This window comes from Palaemon carinicauda, chromosome 9 (genome assembly GCF_036898095.1).
Source record: "Palaemon carinicauda isolate YSFRI2023 chromosome 9, ASM3689809v2, whole genome shotgun sequence".
Lineage (NCBI taxonomy): Eukaryota > Metazoa > Arthropoda > Malacostraca > Decapoda > Palaemonidae > Palaemon > Palaemon carinicauda.
The window spans coordinates 78,457,071-78,482,824 of record NC_090733.1 but is presented as its reverse complement, the minus strand read 5'-3'; the positions used below and the strand labels follow the sequence as shown (position 1 = coordinate 78,482,824).

The window sequence follows — 25,754 nt, the reverse complement described above, 5'->3', positions numbered from 1 at the left end:
GGTTTTACAACCCAAATAGGGTTTGTTCCTACACTAAATACAAACCCTCATTCTTTACTATAGGAGATATTCTAGCGCGAGCGGGAAAATACGGCAGAAAACCTTAACAAGGTCGTTAACGACCGTGCCGGTAGTTATCTCCCCGATGGGGGTGGGGGACTGCCGGCCGGTAGCTACTGAGTACCTTCAATCGAATTCTAGCTGTCGCAGTGGTAACACCTCTGCTCCCGGTTGTGTTTAACTGGCAGACTAGCCTTTCTTTAATTGTGTTTTCATTAACTTTTTCTTTTTCTCTTTAAATTAGATGTGATGTCCTCTAATTTGAGGAAGTGTCCCGGGATTCCCCCGAAATCTTGTGGCACATTTATGTCACCGCCGGAGGGGGATCCTCATTCCCTATGCCCTTCATGCAGAGGTCATAGGTGTGCTGAGGACTCCCCCTGCCAAGTATGTAAGGAATGGTCTCCTACGCAGTGGGATAAGTTCATGAAGAGGAAGAAGAAATCCAAGAAAGATTCATTACCTCCAGGTTCGCCGTTGAAAGGTAAGGAGTGTCGGGCCTCTTCTTCGGTCTCTCGATCTCTTCCTTCAGATTCTTCCTTTCCTCCTTCCTCCGGGGGTAAGTCAAGGAAGAGCGGCACCATTGATTTAACACCCATTCCCCCGGGGCAGGAGTATCAAGTTACCTCCCCTGGTGGGATAGTTTCTTCCGTCATCTAAAATATTTCTATTACTGCTTCTCTTCCAGATAACATGCGAACGGTATGGCCTGCCCTTGGACTTCCTGGTTCTCCTTTGTTGGAGGTGTGGAACCAGTTCCTCGCAGGCACAGTTTTACCTCAGGTCCCTTCTGTTTTGGAACCCTCGGGAGTTCCGGGCCTCGCCGATATCCCATCAGCTCAGTCGGCGGCCGCTGAAGTGTCAGCGGAGGTAATAACGTCAGCTCCTGCGGAGCATATTTCACCCCTCGCTTGCGTTACTACGAAACAACGTCGCAAGCGTGTTCATCACGATACCTCCTCCATCTCCTCCTCCTCCTCCTCCTCCTCGTCCTCGTCGCCTTCGTCCTTAGAGGATAGGAGAGAGAGAGAGAGGAGGAAAAGGAGAGCTCGCTCTCCGTCGCCAAAACGTTCTCGTCAGAGAGAGAGGCGGCATAGGAAGAGATGTCATCGCTCCTGTTCTTCCTCGCCTTCTATCTCATCACGAAATGTCTCGCCGAAAAGTGATAAGCGCTCTCGTCACAAACATAAGAGGAATGCTTCCTCGCGCTATCGCTCTGCCTCGCAATCGTCTTCCTCTCGCGGGGAATCATCTAAGCGCTATAAGAAGAAGAGCTCTACAAGACGTTCGCGCTCTTCTTCACGAGAGAGTTCTCTCAAGCACGATAAGCGCTCCCGTCGGGGCGAGATTAAATCTGATCGCGCCCGGAGCGCAACCAAGCAAAGAGAACACTCTGAGCGCGATTCCTCTCCTTCACATTTATTCACGAGGAGCTCAGCTCGCGCTGTGCAAGCGAGAGAGAACATTTCTTCTCGCCGTCGCTTAGTATCTTGAGAGAGAGAGCACTCCCGTGCGTCAAACTTCCGAGCGCGCAAGTTGCTGGACATATCCGCGCGAGGTTATTCGCTGCGCCCTCGCGTTTTAGACAGATCAGCACCCATTCCCGTACTTTCTATTGAATTACGAAATATGGGCTTCGCGAGAACTTCGGAAGAAGACCCAGGGGTTCAACCCTTCTCCTCTTCGGCTGAGAACAGAGGGGAAAGGCAAGGCCGCCGATCAACACACTCTCGTATTGACACAGTACCATTAGTTCGGTCGCCCTCGCCTAAACCTTCAACTTCCAGGCAGGATCCTGTGCGCGCGGTGCCATCAACCAGGGCTCAGCCTTCTTTGGGCTTGTCGGTAATGGAGTATGCTACCTCGCCATTGCCTTCAGACTTTCGGGCTTCAACCGCCCTCCCTCACGAGGAATTAGCGCGACCTGAGGATTCCTCGGAGGAACAACCATCAAAAGAGAGCTATCTGAGAGCTTTAAGAACGATGTGTAACATCTCAGGTGTCGGAGATTTACACCTGTCGCCTCGTCATACCGACGCTCCAGCATTAGACAGACTGTGTTGTCCTCCACCAAACCCTAAGACCAGAACCGAATTTCCCTGATCTAATCACACTGCAGGCCGTCTGAGGAAGGTCTCGCAGGCGGTCTCGGGGGAAACGAATTCCTTGAAGTCTCAAGGATCCCACAAATTACTGCAGTTTCCTTTCTCAAGGCAAAGGCACTTTTACAAGGTCAGAGACGCTAATCCTTCTCCTCTGACACTAGACCCCCTCACAGCAAGGCTTACACCTGGCTGCTCTGCAGAGAGACTCTCTTCCCTTCCAGTGTTCTTTACCGCAGCAGAAGCCTCGACAATGGAATCGGCGTCAATGTCTCTTCTAGAGGCACTTTCCTGGTTTGACACATGGTCTGGCACAGTGGGCTACCTTGCTAGTCAGGAGGACCTCTCAAACCAGAATTCCATGCAGTCCCTGCAGGAAGTCTTGGCTGCTGGGGCCAAGACAATGGACTTCCTAACGGCTACAGCCGCAACGATGTGGGGCAACTAGATTCTCAAAAGAAGGCAATCAGTAGTCTCCAGACATCGGTAAATCTGAGAAGTCGGATTTGAGGAACTCTGATCTTCTTCAACCTCTCCTCTTCTCTAGACAAGCAGTCTCCTCTACCCTAGAGACTTGGAGGAAGGAGACGCAGGACACTGCAATGCAAAAGGCTGCCTCCTTTCGTCCAATGCAACAACAGCCAGCTCCACAACCCAAGGCAACAGTCACAACTCCGCTGCCAGCCAAGAACCTCAGCCCCCCCTCTTTTACACCCAAACCTATGGGCAGAGGAAAGTCGACTCCTCCCAAGGCTAAAGGCAGAGGGAGGAACCCTAGACAGAAATAGGGTCTCGACTCCCCCCTCACAGTGCGTAGGGGGTTGCCTGCAGGGGAGTTGGAGGAGTTGGAAAGCTATGGGGGCCATGCAATGGACCATAAAGGTGCTTCGTTGGGGATATCGCATTCCCTTCATAGACTCTCCTCCTCCTCTAATTACTCCCCCGATCTCGTCCTCCCAGGTCCCTCGGGATCCCGGGAAACAGCAAGCCCTAGCTCGGGAGATACAGAGCATGCTTCTAAAAGACGCCATTCAAGAGGTGTCCGACTCTTCGCCGGGGTTTTTCAGTCGCCTCTTTCTGGTAGAGAAAGCCTCGGGGGGTTGGAGACCAGTGATAGACCTTTCGACTCTGAACCTGTTCGTGAAGCAGACTCCATTCAAAATGGAGACAGCGGCCTCCGTGACCCAAGCAGTACGTCCAGGAGACTTCATGGCATCTGTAGATTTAAAAGATGCCTATTTCCAAGTGCCTATCCATCGCACCTCTCGGAAATTCCTTCGCTGCCTGGCTCAGGGTCGAATCTTCGAGTTCAAAGTCCTGTGCTTTGGCCTTTCGACCGCCCCACAGGTCTTTACGAAAATCTTCGAACTCGTACCTACGTGGGCGCACAAACATGGGATGCGACTGCTAAGATATCTGGACGATTGGCTTCTCCTGGCCTCGTCCAAGGAGCTAGCTCTGGATCATCTGAGAAGACTTCTGAATCTTTGCAAGGATCTGGGGATCCTTGTAAATGCGGAGAAGTCTTGCTATACCCCGACCCAAGTCTTAACCTATCTGGGTATGTCCATCAACACCCAGGCAGGGAGAGTGTTTCCGTCGGAAGACAGGCTTCGGAGACTGGATCAGTCCATCGCCCATCTCTTATCTCCACTACCACCTTCAGCCAAGTCGTGGCAGTGTCTTCTGGGCCATCTTGCCTCTCTGGAGAAACTAGTTCCAGGAGGGAGATCGAGAATGAGAAATCTCCAATGGCATCTGAAGACCCATTGGTCTTAGAAGTCAGACTCCCCATTCAGGGCAGTGGAGGTTCCAAGTCTGGTGCGACAAGACCTTCATTGGTGATCGTCCAGAGAGAACACCCAAAAGGGCATTCCCCTCCAAAACCCGAGTCCGAAGTTAAAACTCTTCGGACGCGTCGCTACGGGGATGGGTTTCCCACCTAGGCCCCAAATTAGCTTCAGGAGTTTGGTCGCCGATAGAGAGGTCTCTCCACATAAACCATCTAGAATTATTAGCTGCCTGGAAAGGCCTAAAATTCTTTGTAGAAGATCTACACGGTCGAGAGGTGGTTCTGATGAGCGACAACTCCACAGCCGTCTCGTACATCAACAAGCAAGGGGGTACTCTGGCAAGAGACCTCTGCCTGTTGGCTGTCCAGATTTGCCAGTGGGCTGAAAGCCACAACATTTCCCTTTCAGCCAGGTTTATTCCGGGCCGGAGAAACATCGTGGCAGATAAGCTGAGCAGGCATCACCAAGTGCTGAGTGGAGAATGGTCTTTGGATCCTCGAGTAGCGAAGACAGTAATAGCTTTGTGGGGTTCTCCCACAATAGATCTGTTCGCCACCTCTCTGAATGCGAAACTTCCCCGCTACAGGTCCCCAGTTCCAGACCATCAGGCAGCGATCCAGGACGCCCTCCAACACTCCTGGGACAACCTGGACGCCTATGCCTTCCCTCCCTTTTGCCTGCTCAGGAAGGTGATCAACAAACTCAGGATCTCACGGGACTGCAAACTAACTCTAATAGCTCCGGCTTGGCCAAGCAGAGAGTGGTACACAGATCTCCTTTCCCTGCTGGTTCAAGTGCCGAGGTTTCTACCTCCAGAACCCCGTCTGTTGACACAGCCACACAGTGGTATTCCCCACGGGAGAATTCCCTTCCTGAAACTTCATGCCTGGAGGCTGTCCAGTCTCTCCTCAGAAGCAGAGGCTTTTCAGGAAAAGTGGCCGAACACATGTCCAGGCACCTGCGCAAGTCTTCCACGAACCTCTACCAAGCAAAATGGAGAGTGTTTGCAGCTTGGTGTAGAGGGCGAGACGTGTCTCCACTCGATCCCTCTCTCCCTTTAGTTGCAGACTTCCTGGTTTACCTCAGGGAGGAGAAACTCCTGTCAATCTCTGCAATTAAGGGCTATCGGTCAGCCTTAAGCCTCATCTGCAGACTGAGAGGAGTTGACCTTTCCACCTCAGAAGAGATCTCCTTGTTGATTTGAGGTTTTGAGAGATCCTGCCCCCCAGTGGAGATTAGACCACCGCCCTGGGACGTGTCCCTGGTTTTACGCTCCTTAAAGGGCCCTCCGTATGAGCCCTTAAATAGGGCCTCTGATTTCTTCCTTACCCTTAAGACCGTCTTCCTACTAGCGCTGGTCTCGGCAAAAAGGGTTGGTGAACTTCACGGTCTATCCTACGAAGTCACCCATACTAGAGGATGGGGGGAAAGTCTCTCTCAGCTTCGTGCCAGGTTTTGTGGCCAAAACCCAGAATCCTTCGTCTGCCGATGAGAGGTTTAAGGAGTTTCAATTTTCCAGCCTCAATAGGACAACTCAGGATACTGACAAATTGCTACTGTGCCCGGTCAGGGCGTTAAGGAAATACCTGAAACGCACCAGACTTTTCAGACCACGTCTCCGTCATCTCTTCCTCAGTACCAACAAGGTTAAGAAGAGAATCTCTCGCAACACCATCTCTTTCTGGCTCAAGAAAGTTATTGCGAGAGCCATTCACGGAGACTCTGAGGCAGCCCATCCCAAAGCCCATCAAGTTAGGGGAGTGGCTGCCTCGCTGTCGTTTAAGAAGAATTTCTCAGTCTCCCAAGTCTTAAGAGCTGGAGTCTGGAAGCGCCAATCTACATTCACCTCTCACTATTTATCAGATGTGACACATAGGTATCTAAACACCTTTTCTATACAGTAGGACCTATTGTGGCAGGTCAGCAGGTGCTGTAGCTACCTTTACGCCCTTTCAGGGGACAGTAGCCATTGATCGAGGATTCTGAGTTACACTAGGTTTAGAAGAACATCTATCTATCTTCTGCTCTTTCTTCTTCCTCCCATGTGGGTTTCCTAGTCTGTGACCAGTTTTGGCTGGACTCATCAATGGAATAAGGTATGAAACTCATCTGACTCCTATCACAGGGTATATGTTATGCTCGTTGTCACGAGGGTTCCCCTTTCAAGGTCAGGGGAACCCTTGGTATGAAAGGGTCCTGGTATTGCTCCCGACCCTCTTCATACTGAAACTTCGGTTTCTACGTATTTACAAACCTTCAGTCATGCTGGATTTGAGGATCTACAGAGAAGTTAATGGGAGATTGTTCATTAGGGTCTAGTCTGAGGACTATCTTCTCTAGGTGTAGAGAATACTTCGTCCACCCTAACCTCAAGACTAAGTCTCCTATAGTAAAGAATGAGGGTTTGTATTTAGTGTAGGAACAAATGACAAACTTATAACAGAGTTTGTATTTTTCCTAACATACAAACCCGAATTCTTTACTCAAATCTTCCCTCCGTCGCCACTCCCTAGATAGTCCTAGCTAGAATCCGATTGAAGGTACTCGGCAGTCCCCCACCCCCATCGGGGGGATAACTACCGGCCCGGTCGTTAACGACCTTGTTAAGGTTTTCTGCCGTATTTTCCAGCTCGCTCTAGAATATCTCCTATAGTAAAGAATGAGGGTTTGTATGTTAGGAAAAATACAAACTCTGTTATAAGTTTGTCATGTTTTATGGAGTAGTGTAGACCTAAAGGGCTCTTCATTTGGTAACTCTAAGACAAGCGGCCTGTTTTCTTCTTAGACCTTGGAAGGAAAACATATTTTTTCCTCCTCGACCTTCAAGGGTTACAGGAGTATGCGGACAGCTGTCTGCAAACGCAGAAGATTGCATCTATCAAATAAAGACCTTATAGATCTTCTCAGGTCATTTCAGATGACTTAGAAGGGTCAGCAAGATGCTCCAACCTAAAATTTAGGAGTCGTTTCTGGAATTTCGCGGTAGCGACAGATCCGAGCCTTTACACTTGGTTTCTTTTTAAGGCCTAACTTTGGAGACTTTCTAAATAAATCTACTATAGTTGAGAGCCAGTGAAGTTCAATCTTTTAGCAAGAACATGGACTTCACAATGGTTAAGCCATAGGCGCCTTGCATCCTGGATTCTTGATCATTAACAAACGTCCTTCTCATCCATGGCCTAAATCTTTCGGGATCTTTATCCTCTCGAATTTGGTTTGTGAAGGGCTGTGAAGAGTATTTTACCCAGTTAAAACGATGGAGTTTTATCGGGACAAGACCAAAGAGTTTAAGAGTCTATTCATGACTCTTTGGTGCACGGTCAAGAAGCCTTCGCTATCTGTCTAAAACACTCTATCGTCTAGTATAGACTTTAATTACAAGAGTTCTTTCATACTGTTGTGTGACAGATCGTAACATGTCGAAAGAGTAGTTAAAGCTATAGGAGCCTCTGTAACTTTTAAACTAATCTGTTCTCTGCAAAGCATCGCGTATACAGCCTTGTGAAGGGGTATTCCTGTATTCGCCTTACATTTCTTAGATCGTATTCAGTCTCCTTATGAGGACGTCTACGTTTTGGGTTCACTCGTAATAACGAGTGCATTAGTAGGTGAGACATTCACCACTACATTTCCGTATATTCCTAGTACCCCTGTTCTTCTCTTGGAACTGTTATATATGTTTTTATGATTGTACGTGAAGATTGGTCGACAATCTTCCGCAATCTTTGATCTAGTCAGGTAGTCATTTTGTTCCTAGAGAGTGCCCGGAACAAGGGTATTAGTTGAGGTCCTGTCATGTTATAGGTTATTGAACCGTTTGACAGCTCCTAGAGATCATCAGCCCCCTGGGTGGACCGCTAGATCTTCTAAGGATAGCAGACAAAATGAGGCAGAGCATTGCTGTCAGCTTCCTTATCAGGTGAGAACCTCTTAAGTGGTTTGTGTAATGCTTAAGTGAATTTCCAATTATGTAGCTGTCTCTGACCCACCACCAAGGGTGTCAATCAGCCATTCTTATATAACCAGATGGTAAGTTTTATATTTAAAAATGTTATTTTCATAATAAAATGAATTTTTGAATATACTTACCCGCTGGTTATATAAGTTAAAAACCCACCCTCCTCCCCTCTAGAGACCATGGGGCATGGAAAATCTGAAGAGGTTGGGTATAGTTCTACCTGCTGTACCGTGAGGGCACTAGTGTACACCTGGCATATCTGCGATAGCCGCGCGAGATTTTGAATTTCCTGCCGAGGCCTCAGGGACGCTAGCCATTCTTATATAACCAGCGGGTAAGTACATTCAAAAATTTATTTTATTATGAAAATAACATTTCTCTTCTCAAGGCCGTTTACCTTTCATGGGTTCCGACAGTATACTAACGGGGGGAGCACCTTTCCTGTTCGCGGATTAGGTTGCATTTCCCGTTGTTTTTCTAAATTATTTAAGTGAAATTGTTATTGTTTGTAATTTAACTTTTCAGCTTCTTCACCGTGGGTAACGCTTCCTGCCAAAGGATCCTGTGGTTCTTCTGATTAGTGAATATTTTTAGCTGATTTAAATAATCGTATTTTTGTTTTATTACGTTACTCTCCGCTCTCCTTCTCCCGTCGATGTCGACCGGGGAAGGGAATGCGCAGTTCTTACTTCATGTTTGTTCCCTTGGTGGTCTTCTTTCCCATTGTGGACTAGGTATTCCTCCCGTGGGAGTTTTTTGTTACATGATTTATTTCATTTTTCCCCAGTGATGCAATTCTTCTTCGTTCGACTAAGAGAGCCGACGAAGTAGAGCTGTTCCGTTCATGCCTGGGGAATCTGCTGTCACTGCCAGCCCCCAGAGGGCGTCATCCCTTCTCCTTAGAAATACGTCCATGGCAGTTCCTGATCAGCACTCCATCTTCGAGGAACTAGCTCTGGCAACGCTTCTTCAGGCAGCGCTCTTGGCAGATCATCTTAGAGCAGTATCAGGAGGTTCGCCTCCAGGGTTTGTACTACTTTTCCATCCGAGGGAGAGTTTTCCTCTCCAGGTATAGGGTTGTTTCTCCCTTTCGAGGGAGAATTTCCCTGCATCGTCTTCATCGCATCATTGACTCCGACTGCTGTTGCTGTCTTCGCCTAGACTACGCTCCCCCCTTGTTGAATCTCTCTTCCTTCGGGGGCAGAGCATAGTCTTAGGGAAGTCTCTCCTGCGAAGTGATCACCTCTCTCGTTAGCGAGAGGGCCCACTCATAGAGACTTCTCTTCAGAGGATTGCTGCTGCTGAAGTCAGCTTGCTAATCCACTGGCCCCCAGAGGGTGTCATCCCTTCTCCTTTGAAGAGACGCCTCTTTGGCTCGTCAGTAACGCATCCTTCCCCCTGCAGAGGAGAGGCTCCTCGTCTTCTGGCCCTTGACCTTCGCCGTTCCTGAACCTTCTCCTGACATTGCTGCCACTAGTTCTCGGACTTCGGCCTTGGACTGTTCTGTGAATCGAGAGGATGTTCACCCTTCCAAAAGGCACATCCCTGTTCCAAACCTGCCTTCTCCGTTCCTGTCTTAGACATCACTTGCCTTTACGAACGCGCCATCTATCGCAGCGTTCTAGACCTTTGGCTCGGCGCCAGCGCTCATCAGTGCACCAGCGCTCACCAACATCTCGTCAGCGCTCACCAACATCTCGTCAGCGCTCACCAACATCTTGTCAGCGCTCTCTAGCACACCAGCGCTCTCCAGCGTGTCAGCGCTCTCCATCGCATCAGCGCTCTCCTGCTCTTCAGCGCTCTCCAATGCTCCAGCGATCTCCTGATCGCCAGCACTCTCTAGTGCATTCTTGCCGTACACCATCGTTTTCAGGCTTGCCAGCGCTTACCAGCTCATCCACACTCACCAGCGTGACAGCGATCTCCAGCTCTCTTGCTCATCTGCACTCTCCTACTCGTCAGCGCTCTCCAGCACGAAAAACGCTCTACTGCGCGCCCTCGTTTGCCTGCGCCCTAGCGTTTTCCAGCTCGTCAGCGCTCTCCAGCTCGCCCGCGTTCACCTGAGTTTACCTGTGAGCCAGCGTTCTCCAGCACTCGCCCGCGCCCCTGCGCTCACCTGCTCGCCAGCACTCTCCTGCATTCAAGCGCTCTCCGGCTAGCCAGCGCTCGCCAACGCTCCAGCGCTCACCAACACTCCAGCACTCTCCTGCGCACTCGTGCGAGGCAAAAAAAACGAAAGGGAAAACTTTTTGACAGGTCACCATCGCCCCATTCCCCTCTCCGCAAATGCATTAGAGCACGCCGGGAAAAGAGGGAAAAGGCTTCATAGAAGGATTCAAGATCCCAAAGATTCCATCTTCGAAGGAGAACCCACCGCATCAACCATCGGTGGAGACTTCTTGGTCCCTTTCTCTTCGAGAGGTTTTCCTGACAGTACCACTGTCAGCAAACATGATCTGGACGTTGCGAGCTGCCTATCAATAGCTCGCTGACCACCGTTCACTAGTCCGCCAATCGCTAGCTCGCTGACCGCCGTTCACTAGTCCGCCAATTGCTAGCTCGTCTTCCACCAAGGAGAAATCATCAACTGGCTGATCGCTAGATCACCGTTTGCTGATCGCTAGCTTGCCGATTGCTAGCTTATCTTTCTCTGGTAATTGACCTCCAGTCACGCCAATTGCTAATGATCTCCGATTGCTAGCGTGCCGATCGCTGATTTCTAGTCGATAACCAGTCATCAGCTTGCTGATCACTAACTCACCAATCACTAGATCACCGATTGCTAGCTCGTCTTTTTTCGATCATCGACCTCAGTCTCGTTGATCTCTGACCCCCAGCTCTCTAATAGCCAGTTGTCAGCTTGCTGATTTCAAACTCGCCAATCGCCTGTCCTCGATAATCAGCTGTTGCTAGCTTACCATTCGCTAATGCTGCGATTGCCGATCATTAGATCGTCATTCACCGATCATTAGCTCAACACCGATCGTCAAATCTTTCTCTAACCATACGGTTCTCAATCGTCAGCTTTCCAAGCTTCCTTTCATAGCTCTGAGCGCTGATTGTCAAAGTCTCGCCGATCATCAACTAGCGATCATTAAACCATTCTGTTGTTTCTCAGGGCGCTCCAAGCTGATCGCCAACTCATTGATTGCCATCTTTCCTTGGCTGACTGATCAGACAGCCTTCGTCTGCTTGTCAGTTACCATCTTTGGCTCACAGATCATGGATTCGCCGATCATCGGCAGTACGCTGTTCACGGGCAATTCGTCACTTAGACTCTCTATTCAACCTCTGCCCATTGTTCTCTAGATCGGAAGGCAAACAACACACTTCTCGCTACTCGGTGTTTGCCATCACACCGATCCACTAAAGCAATCTGCAGGCGATCGACAGCCCCCATCAACGGCTTGTCGACAGGGGACTACTCGCGAGCACTCTCCAACTGCACAGTAGCCACAATACCCAGCCCTTGACCATTCTTTAATGTTTGCCAGAATGATGCTTTTCTAAGGAATAGCATCAACCCTGTCAGGGCCTCATTGTAGGGTCAAGCGTTTCCTTACCCACTTCTATCAGTTAAAGGAGCTCTCTCCCAGGGAAGAATCCTTACACAAGGTATCGCGTCCCATCTTTTCCTCCACGAGTCAAGACCCCAGCGTTAACAAACACCTATGCGAAAGGATCCACAAGGAGCTGGCCCTTTGGGCTGATGTCCACACCATGTTGGAGAAGTTGGGACAAGAGGTAAGACTGCAGGTCTTCATGTGCACGCTGAACCTAAAGGACTCATACTTCCAGGTCCTAAACCATCCATCTTCAAGGAAGTATCGGAGATTCAGTCTAGACAACAAGAAATACCAGTTCAGGGTAGTGTGCTTCGGTCTTTCCACAGCACTAACCTGGGCCCACAGGATCGGAATCCGTCTCCTCTGTTTTCTGGATGACTGGCTGATCCTAGTAGATTCGGTGGCAACCTTATGTCAGCACCAAAACTTCTGAAGTTTTTTTTACCAAGATCTGGTGATCAAGGTAAACCTTTGGAAGTCTTCCCTACTTCCATCTCAGAAAAACAGTATATCTAGGAATGATTCCAGACACCAATCTCCGCAGAAACCTTCTCATCAAAGACAGGCTAACGAGGCTTAGAAAGGTCGCAAGACCCTTTCGTAAGACGAGAAGAACTCACAGCCTAGAGTGGCTATGTCTCCTCGGACACCTATCATCCCTGGCCCGTCTAGTTTCCAACGGCCGCCTTAGTATTCGTTCTCTCCAGTGGCGGCTTGAGTCCGATTAGAATCAGGCCTTCGATTCTCCGGACATTCTGATCCCCATGGAACCAGAAGATTGGATGGATCTCTGTGGAAGGGTGGCAGTCTAGAATCTATGGAGGGGTGTAACCTCATCCTTCCCCCCCTCCCCGCAGACTTGACGTTGTGCTTAGACACATCAAAAGAAGGAAGAAGGGACAATCGTGCCGCACCAGGTGACCTCAGGCCTCTGGGCAGATGAAGGGCAACTTTCCGGTTCTTCAACAGCCTCATCAGTTCCTGATGGGTCACTCAGTGGTGTGATGAGCAACACCACATAGTGGCTCACATCAGCAAGCAAGAAGGAACTTGCTCGCAGCCTCATCCCATCTAACAGTGTAAATACTGAGATGGGCCGAAGTCCACTCAGTACCGCTATCAGCCCGCTTCATTCCAGACTAGATGAATTTGCTCGCCGACAATTTGACCACACCATCTCAGATAAGGTGTACCGAATGGTCTTTGGATCACCATTGTAGCCTACAAAGTCCTGACTTTATGGGGTTCTCCAACTGTGGATCTGTTCGCAACGCCCCTGAACCTCAGGCTTCCGCTGCTCCCCAGTCCTATACCCCAAGGCTCTCTGGCAAGAGGCATGCCAACAACGGTGGTTACAACAATGACGTTTATGTCTCGTCCCCGTTTTGTCGGATGAGAAGGGTATTCAGCAAGGCTAGAACATCGGTCAGCCTCTCAAGGTTTCTCATAGCTCCGCTATGGCATTACGCAGAATGGTTTCCGAACCTTTTGCAGCTCCTGACGGAGCCTCCAAGAGAACCCTCTCCACGCCACAGACAACCAACCACACTTTGACATCTACCACAAGCTATAGCTTTGCTATGATTGCACGCCTGGAGACTACCCAGCACCTCCTCTCTCAGAGAGGTTTTTCGCAATAAGTTGCGAAGAGGTTGTCTGGATGTCTGAGGAATTCCTCTGCATCAGTCTACCAAGCAAAGTATAACGTCTTCTGTGGTTGGTGTCTCGGGAAAGCGTATTTCTCCACTCGATATCTCTATTCCAGCAATAGCAGAATCTTATAAGTATTTCGGCAGGTAAAGACAATCTTTCAACCTTGAGCCTCGCCTTCAAACTGGAAGGAAGGGACATACCCTCATCGCTAGATCTTTCCTAACTCATGCAGACTTACAAACTTGCCTTTCCCCTGTCGGAATTGAGACCTTCCTCTCGGAACACGGTTCGAGTTTTCTGGGTTCTAAGGAGACCTCTCTACAGGCCACTTCACCAGGCAACAAATTTTCACCTGATTTAGAAGGCAGTGTTCTTACACTCTTTGACAGCGGCCAAACAAGTCAAGGAACTTCATGGTCTCTCTTTCGACATCGCCCATTCAATAGAAGGATGTTCGACATCGCCCATTCATGAGAAGGATGAAAGGCAATGTTCAGTTTCGTCCCTGAATTTGTTGCCAAGACACAGTCTCCAGAGGTAACGGATAATAGACAAGTCTCCACTCGGTAACTGACGATCTAGATCAAAGGAATGACTGGCTCTTTTTCTTTTCTTCATCCTCTGCACAAGCTGACCTCAACCACTGTGGGTAAATCATGCTCCCTTGTGTACCTAGTATTGTGTCAATACTGTTGCGTCCCCATACCCTGCCTAGGTGGTGTTGGGAAAGTCTTGGTCAAAAAAAGTTTTTCCTACAAAGTGTCTGAATAACGTTCACTTTAACAGTCACACTGCTTATCTCAACCCACAACTTGTGTATGCCGCAGACCTTGCCTAGCAGGGTTTAACTAGGTGTAGGGACTCCTTATATTCGGTACCAAGATACTGTATTCAATACAAGGAGCCCCCGGGTAAAGCCAAAAAGCCAGATTGTCAGGAACGCCCACCCTCCTAATTGGTGAGTCATTCCTAATAAATAACAGGTTTGTATTCCAGTTAGGGAACAAATGACAAATTCGTAGGTAATTTGTATTTTGCCTAACGATACAAACCTTTAGTTATATACAAACTTACCCGCCGACCCTATCCCCCTTTGAAGTCCTACCTCCAGGCAAAGTGAGCTAACTAGCGGGATAGGTAGTTAACCCTCGCTAATATTTTAATGGTCCTTCTTTCCAGTTTCACCGAAAGTAATACCCATAATAAATAGCTAAAGGTTTATATTATTAGGAAAAATACAAATTATCAACGAATTTGTCATCTCTTTCTCTTTGGCATGAACTTGTTGACAACTTTGGCTTATTTCATAATAGTTTGGCTACTGCTTTAGATTTGGTGCAGTGTGGGATGGATGGCATGTCATCTAACCTGTACAAATTTAGACGCCATCACCCTCTGGCAGATCCCATTGGGTGCTAACTTTGTCTGTTAAGAGTTGAGCTCCAGTGATCCGGTTTTAATTCACTAATATTTACGGGTAATTGGTAACGCCAGGCATCAGAGTCGTCGGTGGGACGGGCTAACTAACCCCACTGACCAGTGTACGCCCACCTAAAGAGAGGCAGCCCCTCTCTAATAGAGGGCTGGTCCCTACTGAAGCCTTTTCTTGCATTGGGCCACATGGGATAGGACTGACATCCTCCGTTAAGAGGTGGATAACCCTGCTTGCTTTATCTTTAAAAACTAACCCCTCTGTTGATGACCTGGAAACTGAAAAGGACCATTTTATGGATGCTCAAAACCTAATAATTTGGGTAACACAGGGAAACTTTGAATTCTTCATGTCATCCAAATTCCCATAGAAACTAATTATGATGTCCTGTATGAAACATTTAAATGTTATGGCAGTATCAGAGAAATTCAAATTAGACTTGAAAATAGCAAATGGGATTCTTGGATATCATTTAATACTCATGATGAAGCATTTAATGCAATCAGTGACATTATGAATATTAAAATCAATAATTTGAATATCAAGGGTGCTCTTTGTGGTGGGGTACCTAAGGATCTAGATATATACAAACCTGCAGATTGGATTGACAGAGATATGGAGGTGGTTGTACCCTCCTAGAGAAAGCCAAAACCACCAAAGTGGCTTACTGCCCAGTCAAAAGGTAGTACAGGAAATTACTTTAAGATATGCAAATTTCTTCAAAAGAAAGTAGGTACCACTGCACTGGGAGATATATTTAAAGACAGAGAATGATGACATAAAGTTGGACGTGAAACCCCCATCTAAACTTCCGTTATGGTATGGGAGTAGTTTTCAACAGAGACTTGTATGAGTTTACGGAAGAAGAGATACTGGCCATGTATCCTTTAACTGTATGGAAAGTGCATAAAGTACCTGGAACATCAATGATTATCCTTAATTTCCAGGATGCTGATGTGCCTTTCCACATTTACACAGAAAATAAATGGATTAAGTTTGAACTTTTAAGCAAAAGCCACTGCAATGTTTTATTGTTTTAGATATGGGTATCCTTCTAAAGTTTGCAAGAATGAAAAAATGTGTAGTACTTGTTCCAATGTTTACCATGGAGAATGTATACGAGGCCAATGGTTTAAACTGCAGTAGGAATAATAAATCTACTGGTAGGTGCTGCAAGCAATATAAGTTAGAAGAGGCTGCCCTCAATACATCCAGTATTGAACATAGAGCTAAGTGTGGGACATGCCAAGAGACTATTGAGTAAATCAAGAAACTATGCAAAGGTATTGAAATCAGGAGGAAAAATGAGGCAGGAGGCATGCAACCCACCTATTACTTGCAGTATTCCACAAAAAAGAAATTTGCCATCTGATAAAATGATGCATGATAGGGCAAGAATATCACCTCTTAAGGCTTTGCCTACCTTTATTAAACCTTTGTCCCCCATTACAAAGAATAATAATAACCTCTCTCAGGGTATATCTTTGCCTGATTTGATGGAGGTTTCACATAAAACTGAGTTATCAGAAGCATCTATAGTGGGGAAAACACCAAAACCTGATAAATCACCACCTCTTAATAGGAGAAAAGAGAGACCTCCATCTCTCTCACCCCTTCCATTAAAAACACCAAAGTTATGGCATCAAATAGATATGATGTCTGTTGGTATTTTAGATCAACAAGAAAACTACTTAAATCACTCAAAAAATCAAATTTAGGTTCACCATTCCCATCAAGAATTAGGTAAAAAGAACTTTGAAAAGGCTAATAAAAAACACAACTTAACAAGACCCTCACTTAAGAAGTCTACAGGAAATATTGTTAAATCAAAAACTGTAAATGGGAAGACCTCATCCAAGATGTCTTCCAGAAAATAAATGATTGCCTTTTCCTCCATTTTGCAATGGAATTGTCAGGGTTTAAGGACCAAACGTGAAGAACTTAAGCTCTTAATTCACAAGCATTCCCCCGTAATTTTATGTCTACAGGAGAGCAAGCTTGATGTTAATAATCCTTGTCCTCATGAATATATTAGCTATAGAACACCATATGATCACCTAGTGGGGAGCCATGGCGAAAGTCTCATAGATTTCAAAATGTTCCTCAAACATCTTTGTGTATTCGCACACCTCTGCTAGCGGTGGTTGTACAGATTTTGATTGGAGGACATTAGATGATTGGCATACTAATGATCATGCGTCAATCATTATAAGCACCAACAATGGTCCCCCTTTACAAAGATCACCACAGTAGAATATTGACAAGGCAGACTAGTTTAAATTTCGTGAGCTAAGTAAAATTGAGGATAGCGCAGAACAATTTCAAAGTGTTGATTATGCCATAGACTTACTGAATGGAACTCTCCATATAGCAGGAATCAATTCGATTCCTAAAACACAGGGTTATTCAAACGATGACCAGTTCCGTGGTGGTCTTCAGAATTAACTGCCTTGCACCATTTTATTCTGGTTCGTCAAGTTCGCATCGGACTCCTTCGAATCCAACCTCTTCAGGGGCAGCCAGATCCCAGGGGGTTCAGCACGAGCATTCTCCATTTTCTCTGGTCTCTACGGGACCCGGGCAAGAGACGGACCAGAGAAGATGGCTGTCAAACGAGAATCTCTGCTGAGCAATCGACCTCCTTGTCCCTTCCCCAGGTTTGATTCTCACTTCAGATGCATTAAAAGAAAGGGGCCCCACATGCTGTACTATTCGGGCTCCTGGCACTGGTCAGAGTCCGAAGGGTACCGTAATTTAAATCTCCTAGAGATAAGGGCAGCCTTCCTAGCCCCACAACAGATACATGAATCCCTGGCAAGTTACTTGGTGGTATTGACGAATGACAACACCACGGTAGGGTCGAATAAACAGTGCGGTACTTGTTTTTCACAGCACCTCTCTTCTAACATTGTATGCCAAAGGGGCAGAAGATAACTCAATTTCCCTGTCAGCTCAATTCATTCCTGACAAGTAGGAATGTGTTCACAGTGATCTGAGCAGAGCTACTCAGATAGTGGTTCCCGAGAAGTATTTGTGTCATCCAGTGGGCTACAAAGTCCTGACTTTGAAGGGTTCCCCGACAGTGGATCTCTTCGCAACGTCCCTGAACAACAGGTTTCCGCCCTACTGTTCACCAGTTCTGGATCCCCAGGCTCTATGGCAGGAAATATTCAGCAACGGCGGGTCAACATCGGCATTTTAGCTTTTTTTCCCGCGTGCTGCTTAACAAGATCATCCACGACCTGGCGATGACCCTTTTAGCTCCGCTTGGCATCTGGGGGATGATCCCGTACCTTCTTCGGCTGCTAACGGAAGTCCGGTGAAAATTCCCACCATGACATGATCTTCAGACAGCCATAGGTGATCATCTTCCACGGAGACGCAGGTCCCCCATGTTCTTCTACCCTGGACACTTTCCAACATCTTACTCGAAGAAGCTTTCACAGCAAGTTGAGAAAGAATGTTCCAGATACCTCCAAAATTCTCCAGTTGCCGCCTAACAGGCTAGCGAAACTACCTTCGGTGGCTGGTGTCGTGGATAGTGTATCTTCCCTCCTCGTTGCCACTTCCAGTGCTGCGAAGTTTTCTTAGATACCTTTGGGGGGAAACTCCTCAGATTGGCGATGAAAGGCTACCGCTCATAAGTGAGCCTAGCCTTCAGGCCGAAAGGAATTAACCTTTCTTATGTGTCGCTATTGTTTCTCCTCATAGAGAGTTTCAAGTCTACCTACCCTCAAGGGGAACTTAGACCTCCTTCACGTAGCATGATTCCCGTCCTTCAGTCCCTGAAGGGTGCCAAACAGCAGATCTTCACCTGACAATAAAGATAGATCTCCCGCTTGTGTTGTCTTCGGCCAAAAGAGTTGGCGAATCCCATGGTCCGCTTTCGATGTCTCTTATTCACAGTGATGAGCAATATAATACTTGAGTACGTTCCTGGCAGCTCGGATCCTAGATTTGAACCTTTTGAATTGAGAGACCTTCGTAGCGTGACCAATGATCCAAGTCAACAGCTACTATGCCGGGTAAAGAACTTGAGGTGCTACCTCTAGAGAACTACAGGAGCTCGCCCCGAATGTCAACACACCTCGTCAGCTCGGAGAAGGTCAAGAGAAGGATCACCAAGAACACGTTCTCGGCTTGGATTCGCAAGGTCATAGACCGGGCATTGAATCTTGATCCATCTCAATAAAGGAGACCTATAGCTCATAACATTAGGGATAGAAGTACGTACGTAGCATTTAAGAAGAACTATTCTCAGACGCAGGCCTTGCAAGCGGTCATGTACAGGAAATGTCAAACAACCTTCACTGCCTGCTTCCTGCAAGATGTGACCTACAGGAACATGGAGACATTCTCCATTGCCAGTGTGGTGACAATACAATAAATGGTTTAAACACCTCAGGCTCCTTGATGGACAAGTAGCAGATGGTAGAGGGCAGAGTTTTACTATAGTTAATTCTGGGATGAATGATGAAGAATGACTGGCTCTTTCTTTCTTTCATTCCACCCCCCCCCCCTTCCCCTGTTGGGGAACAGCACCTACAGTTTTCTGCAAGACTAACCTCTATTGTCTATAGGTAATACCATTTCCCTTGTGTAACCTGGTACTCTATAGAGATATATGATTGTAACTTCCCCATACCCTCTAGCGAGGTGGGATTGGGTAACGTTTATGGTCGATTCAAAGATTTCTTCGTTTCTGAGAATTTTTACCTAGGCTAGTCACACTGCTAGTTTCACACAATCACACAGATTCCTCAGGCCACTAACTGTGCTTTGCATGAATTTAACAAGGTGTTAGGGTTTCTCCCTGTTACGTGCGGAGCAAGTACGGGAAGACCCACGGGTCAAATGCCAGCCACTTGTTGTGGACTTCCACCCTCCTAATGGGTGAATCATCCCTATAAATAGCCAGAGGGTTTGTATTTATTGTTGGAACAATTGAGAGTTTTGAAAGTAAATTGTATTTTTCCTAAATACAGGTTCCAGGTTCTGGTGCTGGAGTGTGGACGTGGTGTGCGGAGCTCTGTTAAACACTCACCCTATGTCGTGTTTTAGCTTTCTGTTTCTCGCTTGGAATATCATTGAAAAGATATTAGTTAATCCTATGCATAAACCTAAGCGATAAGAAACAGTACACTATGTCTGCTCCTAACTATTTTTTGCCTCATATGTAAAAACACGAAGGGAGAACGGAAAAATGGATAAGATGTGAATATGATAAACTCTACCACAAGAAATGTGTGCATTTAGTGTTAAGCATCACTGATAATGAACGGAATAACTTAGATTGGTTATGCCCACACTGTGTACGTGAAGCCAGGCAAACCAATTTAGTAATATCAAAATTAAAGGAAGAAGTGAACGAGAGAAAAGCTGGCCCTGAATGAACAAGATGCGAAAATAGATGACTTGGAAAACAAACTTGCGGACCTTAGCGCAGACGCAGCAAATTCCACCCAGACTACCGATCTCACTGAGAAAGTTGACATTCTTGCCATGAATATGGAAGCAATTAAAGCAATACTTCAAACATTGATAGATCCAAAACTGGAGAAACAGCCATTTGGTGACAAAGTTAAGGAAAAAAATTTCAACTAATACATCAACTAAAATTACTAAAAGAAAACATGAGGTTGAACAAGCACTTAAAGACATTCCTATACTTGACATGAGGTCAAATACGAATGGAAATATTGTTGTAAACTTTGCAAACAAAATGATCAGAGAAGAGGCGGCAAACAAAATTCAGACATTGGTGGCTGACACTGAAACAAGAAAAATTGGAAAACTAAAACCAAAAATGATATTCAATGTGTACAATGATAAAGATGATGATGTAAATGCATTGATTCAAAGAAATCGCTGCCTGGACCAAATCCAAAATATAGAACAGAAGATAAGTGTAGTCCTGAAGAAAAATGCCTCGTCGGGGGACCACCCACTATGTGCTGAAATGTGATCCTGAAGTTCGGAGGGCTATTCATGATAATGGGGGACAAAGTTTCGTTACAATGCGGCATTTATAACATACGTGATAAGTACCACGTGATCACCTGCTACCACTGTCAGAGGTATGGACATCTTGAAAAAGATTGCAAGTCTAAGAATGATGATAAAGTCTTCGGGAAATGTTCAGGAAAACATTCCACCAAGGAGTGTAATTCGCAAGTGTCAAAGTGTATAAACTGCACAAAGTTAAACAAACCAAGTGACCACATAGTAAATTCTAGCCTGCAAAGCTTATGACTTGGAATTGAAAAGACCAGCAGAAAATACTGATCATGGTTACTAGGGATGTCATAAACTGTGGCTATGTAAATATTCAATCTGTAGGTAATAAGACTATTCAAATTCAAGAATTGATAAACGAGAAATATTCAGATATGCTAGCATTATCTGAAACCTGGATAAATAACTTGGACAAGGCAAAGATCACTGAAATGATGCCCCCCACACAAGCCTTCTTGCACTTACAGAGAGAAGGTAGGTCTGGTGGGGGTGTTTGACTCTTTATTCATAAAAGTTACTCAAATCTGAAAATGTTGAAAAGAACTATTGTAACAAGCTTTGAATATATAGAAATAAACTTTACGCCAAAAAACAGAAAAATATCCTTTGTAACAATCTACAAACCTCTTAGAACAAACACTAGTATCTTTTTGAAGAATTCGGTGCTCTTGTTGAGATGATTATCATGGAGAAAAACAAATTAGTTATCTGTGGAGGCTTAAATTTTTGGATGGCTGATGCATCAAATCCTGATGTTTTGGCTTTTAGTGAGTTAGAATCATATCGACTAGTGAATAATGTCGACTGTACAACTACTTTAACTGGGCATTCGTTGGACTTAGTTTTTAGTGATGACGTGAATAATATTGTATCTGATATAAAAGTTGAAGAGAAATGTACTATCTCCCCAGTACACAAACTTATTACGTTTAGTTTACCTCTACAGAAACATGCATTAGTAAAGAAAATAAACTTTTGACATAAATCAAATTTTTCTCCTACCGTATCTATTGAAGCAGTTACAAAGAAAATAAATGATGCTATCAACATTCCCTGTGATCATGATGACCAACGTCTGTTAGGAGCTAAGTGTGTTAACTGTCTTACGACCACTTATAATAAAGTGAGTAAAAGTGAATATGATACCATGTGCCCACGGGTGGAAAAGACTATAACTGCAAAAGAACAATCTCCTTGGTTTGATGGAGAGACTTTGGTGAAAAAGAGGGAAAAAGATGTAAAGAAAGAAAGTGGAATAGGTTAAAAACTGAAGATACTTGGGTAGAATACAAAACTGCTGTGTGTCAATATAACTACCTACTAAGGAGGAAAAAAAATGAATACTTTAAGAGAAAGATCCTCGAAGGAGCAACAGACATAAGTTATATCGTCTCCTGAATGGTATAATGGGAAATGTAAAAGAAAAGAAGCTACCTGATTGGTACAGTGACCAGGAGTTAGCAAATAATTCTCTAGTATTCTTTAAAAACAAAATTGAAAATATAACCAGGTCATTTGTAAATACTCAACATAAGATTAATGATACACCAGGCACAGACAAAATTAATAAGATTTAACAACATAAGACAAGATTGCATCACCAGAATTAGCAAGAGAGCAAAGAAAACAAATTGCACGATCGATCCTGTGCCAATATCTGAAGTAATTGGAGAGAGAAACTTTTCTAGTTAAGCCGAAATAATAATAAGAATAGCAAATGCAAGCATTGATGAAGTAAGTTTTCTAAATCTGAGAAAATGGCTATAGTCACATCAGTTCTGAAAAATGCACTGGACTACCAGGAATTAAGCTCATATAGACCTATTTCTAATCTATCCTTTGTTTCAAAAGTGCTTGAATATATAATTCTTGAACAACTAGTTACGGTAGTCACTTAGAAGTAATAAAAGCTTTGCCTGACAACCAATTTTCTTACAGAAAACCATACTTTATGGAGACAGCCATCCGCAGTGTTGTAAATGATATGCTGGAAATGATGGAGAAAAATAAATGTGTTTTTTTTTTTATATTGCTCGATCTCAGTGCTGCTTTTGGTACAGTTGTGCATGAACTGCTACTAAATGATTTACAATCCATCAGCGTTGACGATCAAGCCTTGGATTACCTAAGAGACTACTTAGTTGGTAGAAATTACTGTGTACAAATTGGAAACTTATTCATCTTATGAACCCTTAAACAGAGGGGTACCCCAGGGGAGTATACTTGGCCCAATCTTATTCTGCATCTATACTGTTGGTCTATTGAAAATACTACAAAGACATGGTGTGAAGTTCAAACTATTTGCGGATGACACACAATTTTACTTCTCCATAAATGATATACATGACACTACTGTAACTCTAAACCAAATCCTTGATAGTGTTAGAGAATGAGTGACATTTAAACAACTAAAATTAGATGAAAACAAAACTGAATTCATGGTGGTGGGTAAGAGAAACAGCGAGAGAAACTGGTGATATTCAAATGAACAGAAATAATGATTCAGTGCCGATATCTAGTAAAGTTCGAGATCAAGGTGTATTTCTTGACTGTAACCTGTCTTTAAATGCCCAAATAAATAATGTAATAAAAACTGATGGTTATCATCTAAGATATATTGCATTTTTAAAAAAGTACGTGGACGAAAATTCTGTAAAGAAATTTGTGATAAATTGTGTTATTACCAGGATTGACCTTATTGCAACTCTATTACAATTACCAAAAGTGCAACCTAAGAAATTACAAAACATAATAAACAGAGGAGCAAGACTGATAAAAGGTGTCCCACCTAGAGAAAGGATCACCCCTATACTAATTGATTTACACTGGCTGCCGATTAAAGTGAGAATTGAATTTAATATATGTACAATAACCCACCAAGTTATCAGAACTGGTCATCCAAAATACTTAAGAGAATTGCTACATATGGCGCAGCCAAGAAATCATGTCTACACGAGAATAGTTACAGATGGCTTCAAACTGTTGGAACCTAGATATATGTCTACTGTAGGCTCCAGAGCCTTTAAATATGCAGACCCGAGACTATATAATAAACTCCCACAAAACATTAGAATGATTGAAGACATTAAGGCTTTCAAGAGGAAAGTAAAGACTTTCTTATTTCAACAGTCTTACAACAGTGACGATTTAATAGTAAATGAACAATACATGATCTGGAACGATAAATACTCTGAAGTTGGCCCGCCATCACCTGTCCCCCGAAAAGTCCTGCCTGCAATAAAAAGTGATGAGACAATACAGGTGTGTGTGTGAGTGCGGTAGCCAGCTACATCATACCCCCCTCCTCCAGGGTAAGGAGCTGTAGGATAGTTTTACCTCGCTAAAAGCCTTATGTCTAGTTTTCCAGCTTCGCCAAAAGTATAAGTTCTGTATATAGCTCAAGGTTTGCATCATTAGGACAAATACAAATTACTTTAAAATTTGTCGTACTGGGGATATATATTTATATATATATATAGCCAGACAATTGCTCTTTATTATATATAAGGAGATTTCTGTTTTACTTTCTTCCAGGTAAAACTCAAACTGTTTCCTATGCTAGATATAAAATTTGTATTTTTCCTAATGATACAAACCTTGAGCTATTTATACAAGTTGGCCTGCCATCATCTGTCCCCCAATAAGTCCTGCCTGCAATGAAAAGTGACGAGACAATACAGGTTTGTGTGTGAGCGTGGTAGCCGGCTATCCCATACCCCCTCCCCCTGGCTAACTTGCTGTATGGTAGTTGCACCTCGCACAAAGTCTTATGGCTAGTCTTCCAGCTTTACCGAAAGTATAATCTCTGTAAAATAGATCAAAGTTTATGTCGTTAGGAAAAATACAACTTGCTTTCAAATTTGTTGTACTAGGGTTACATATATAGCCTGACAACTGCTCTTTATTATATATGAGGAGATTTCTGTTTTAGCTTCTACCAGCTGAAACTCAAACTGTTTCCTATACTCAATATAAAATGTGAGTTTTGTTTTAAGGAGTCTTTTATTCCTACATTTTATTATCAATATTTGAAACAATAATGTACACAATATTCAATAATTTAAATATTTTTAGTTACATTACCTTCAATAAGAGATGTGAAGATGGCTAAAAACATTATTATTTACATTACTGTAGAGATAATAATTACATTTTTTATCTTTTTCAGAGCTGAGGTTCAAAAAATGATAAAAGAAGCCAGCCAAAGAGTCCCAATTCAGGAAAGGAAAAAATTCAAATTTAATACTGGTCTTGATTATTATCCATTCGGTCATTAATTGCTATTTTATAATGTGTAATGATATTTGTATATACAATATTTGTTAAAAATAAAAGTGTTATACTGTATCACATATTTTTAATCATTTCAGTAAATCTTCTCCAATGTTCATATACTGGACTACTGTATATGCTTTGACCGCAAGCTTGACAGTATGGAAAAGGAGAATTGAGAGTTTTCCTGGAGATTACATAGCCTATCCAGTTGTATATACAGTACCACCAGTGGGAATCATTAGCATTTATTGTTAACCATCTTAAATTTGCTTTTTGTTGTCGAGTAGTGAACAACTGTTTGTCGTTTCTGAGACAATTTGTAATTTTAGCCATTTTTTATATTGATTTACAGACAGTTTTGTCAATGTGGTATTGTCCTTCATTTACTTACTGTTTTCTCCTGATGACACTAATTTTTGTGTGGGGGCAGTACTGTATAACACAGCTATATATATATATATATATATATATATATATATATATATATATATATATATATATATATATATATATATATATATATATATATATTTATGCATTTATATACATATATATATATATATATATATATATATATATATATATATATATATATATATATATATATATATATATATATATATATATATATGTATTATATATACACACATATATATATATGTGTGTGTGTATATATATATATATATATATATATATATATATATATATATATATATATTTATGTATTTATATACATATATGCATATATATATACATAAATATATATATATTTATATATATATGTATATATATATATATATATATGTATATATATATATATATACAGTATATATATATATATATATATATATATATATATATATATATATATTTATATTTATATATATATATATACAGTAT

At 43.8% G+C, this 25,754-nt stretch overlaps 1 protein-coding gene across 1 annotated transcript in view; it reads left to right on the top strand.

Annotated features, from left to right (window-relative positions):
* Nucleotides 1-24,926, top strand: part of mRpS6 (mitochondrial ribosomal protein S6) — a 188,041-nt gene extending 163,115 nt beyond the window's left edge. Inside the window, exon 4 of the mRNA XM_068379885.1 lies at nt 24,748-24,926. Within this exon, the coding sequence (XP_068235986.1) occupies nt 24,748-24,856 (109 nt within the window). The 3' untranslated portion in view covers nt 24,857-24,926. The remainder of the gene's footprint in view (nt 1-24,747) is intronic.
* The last annotated feature ends 828 nt before the right edge of the window (nt 24,927-25,754 follow it).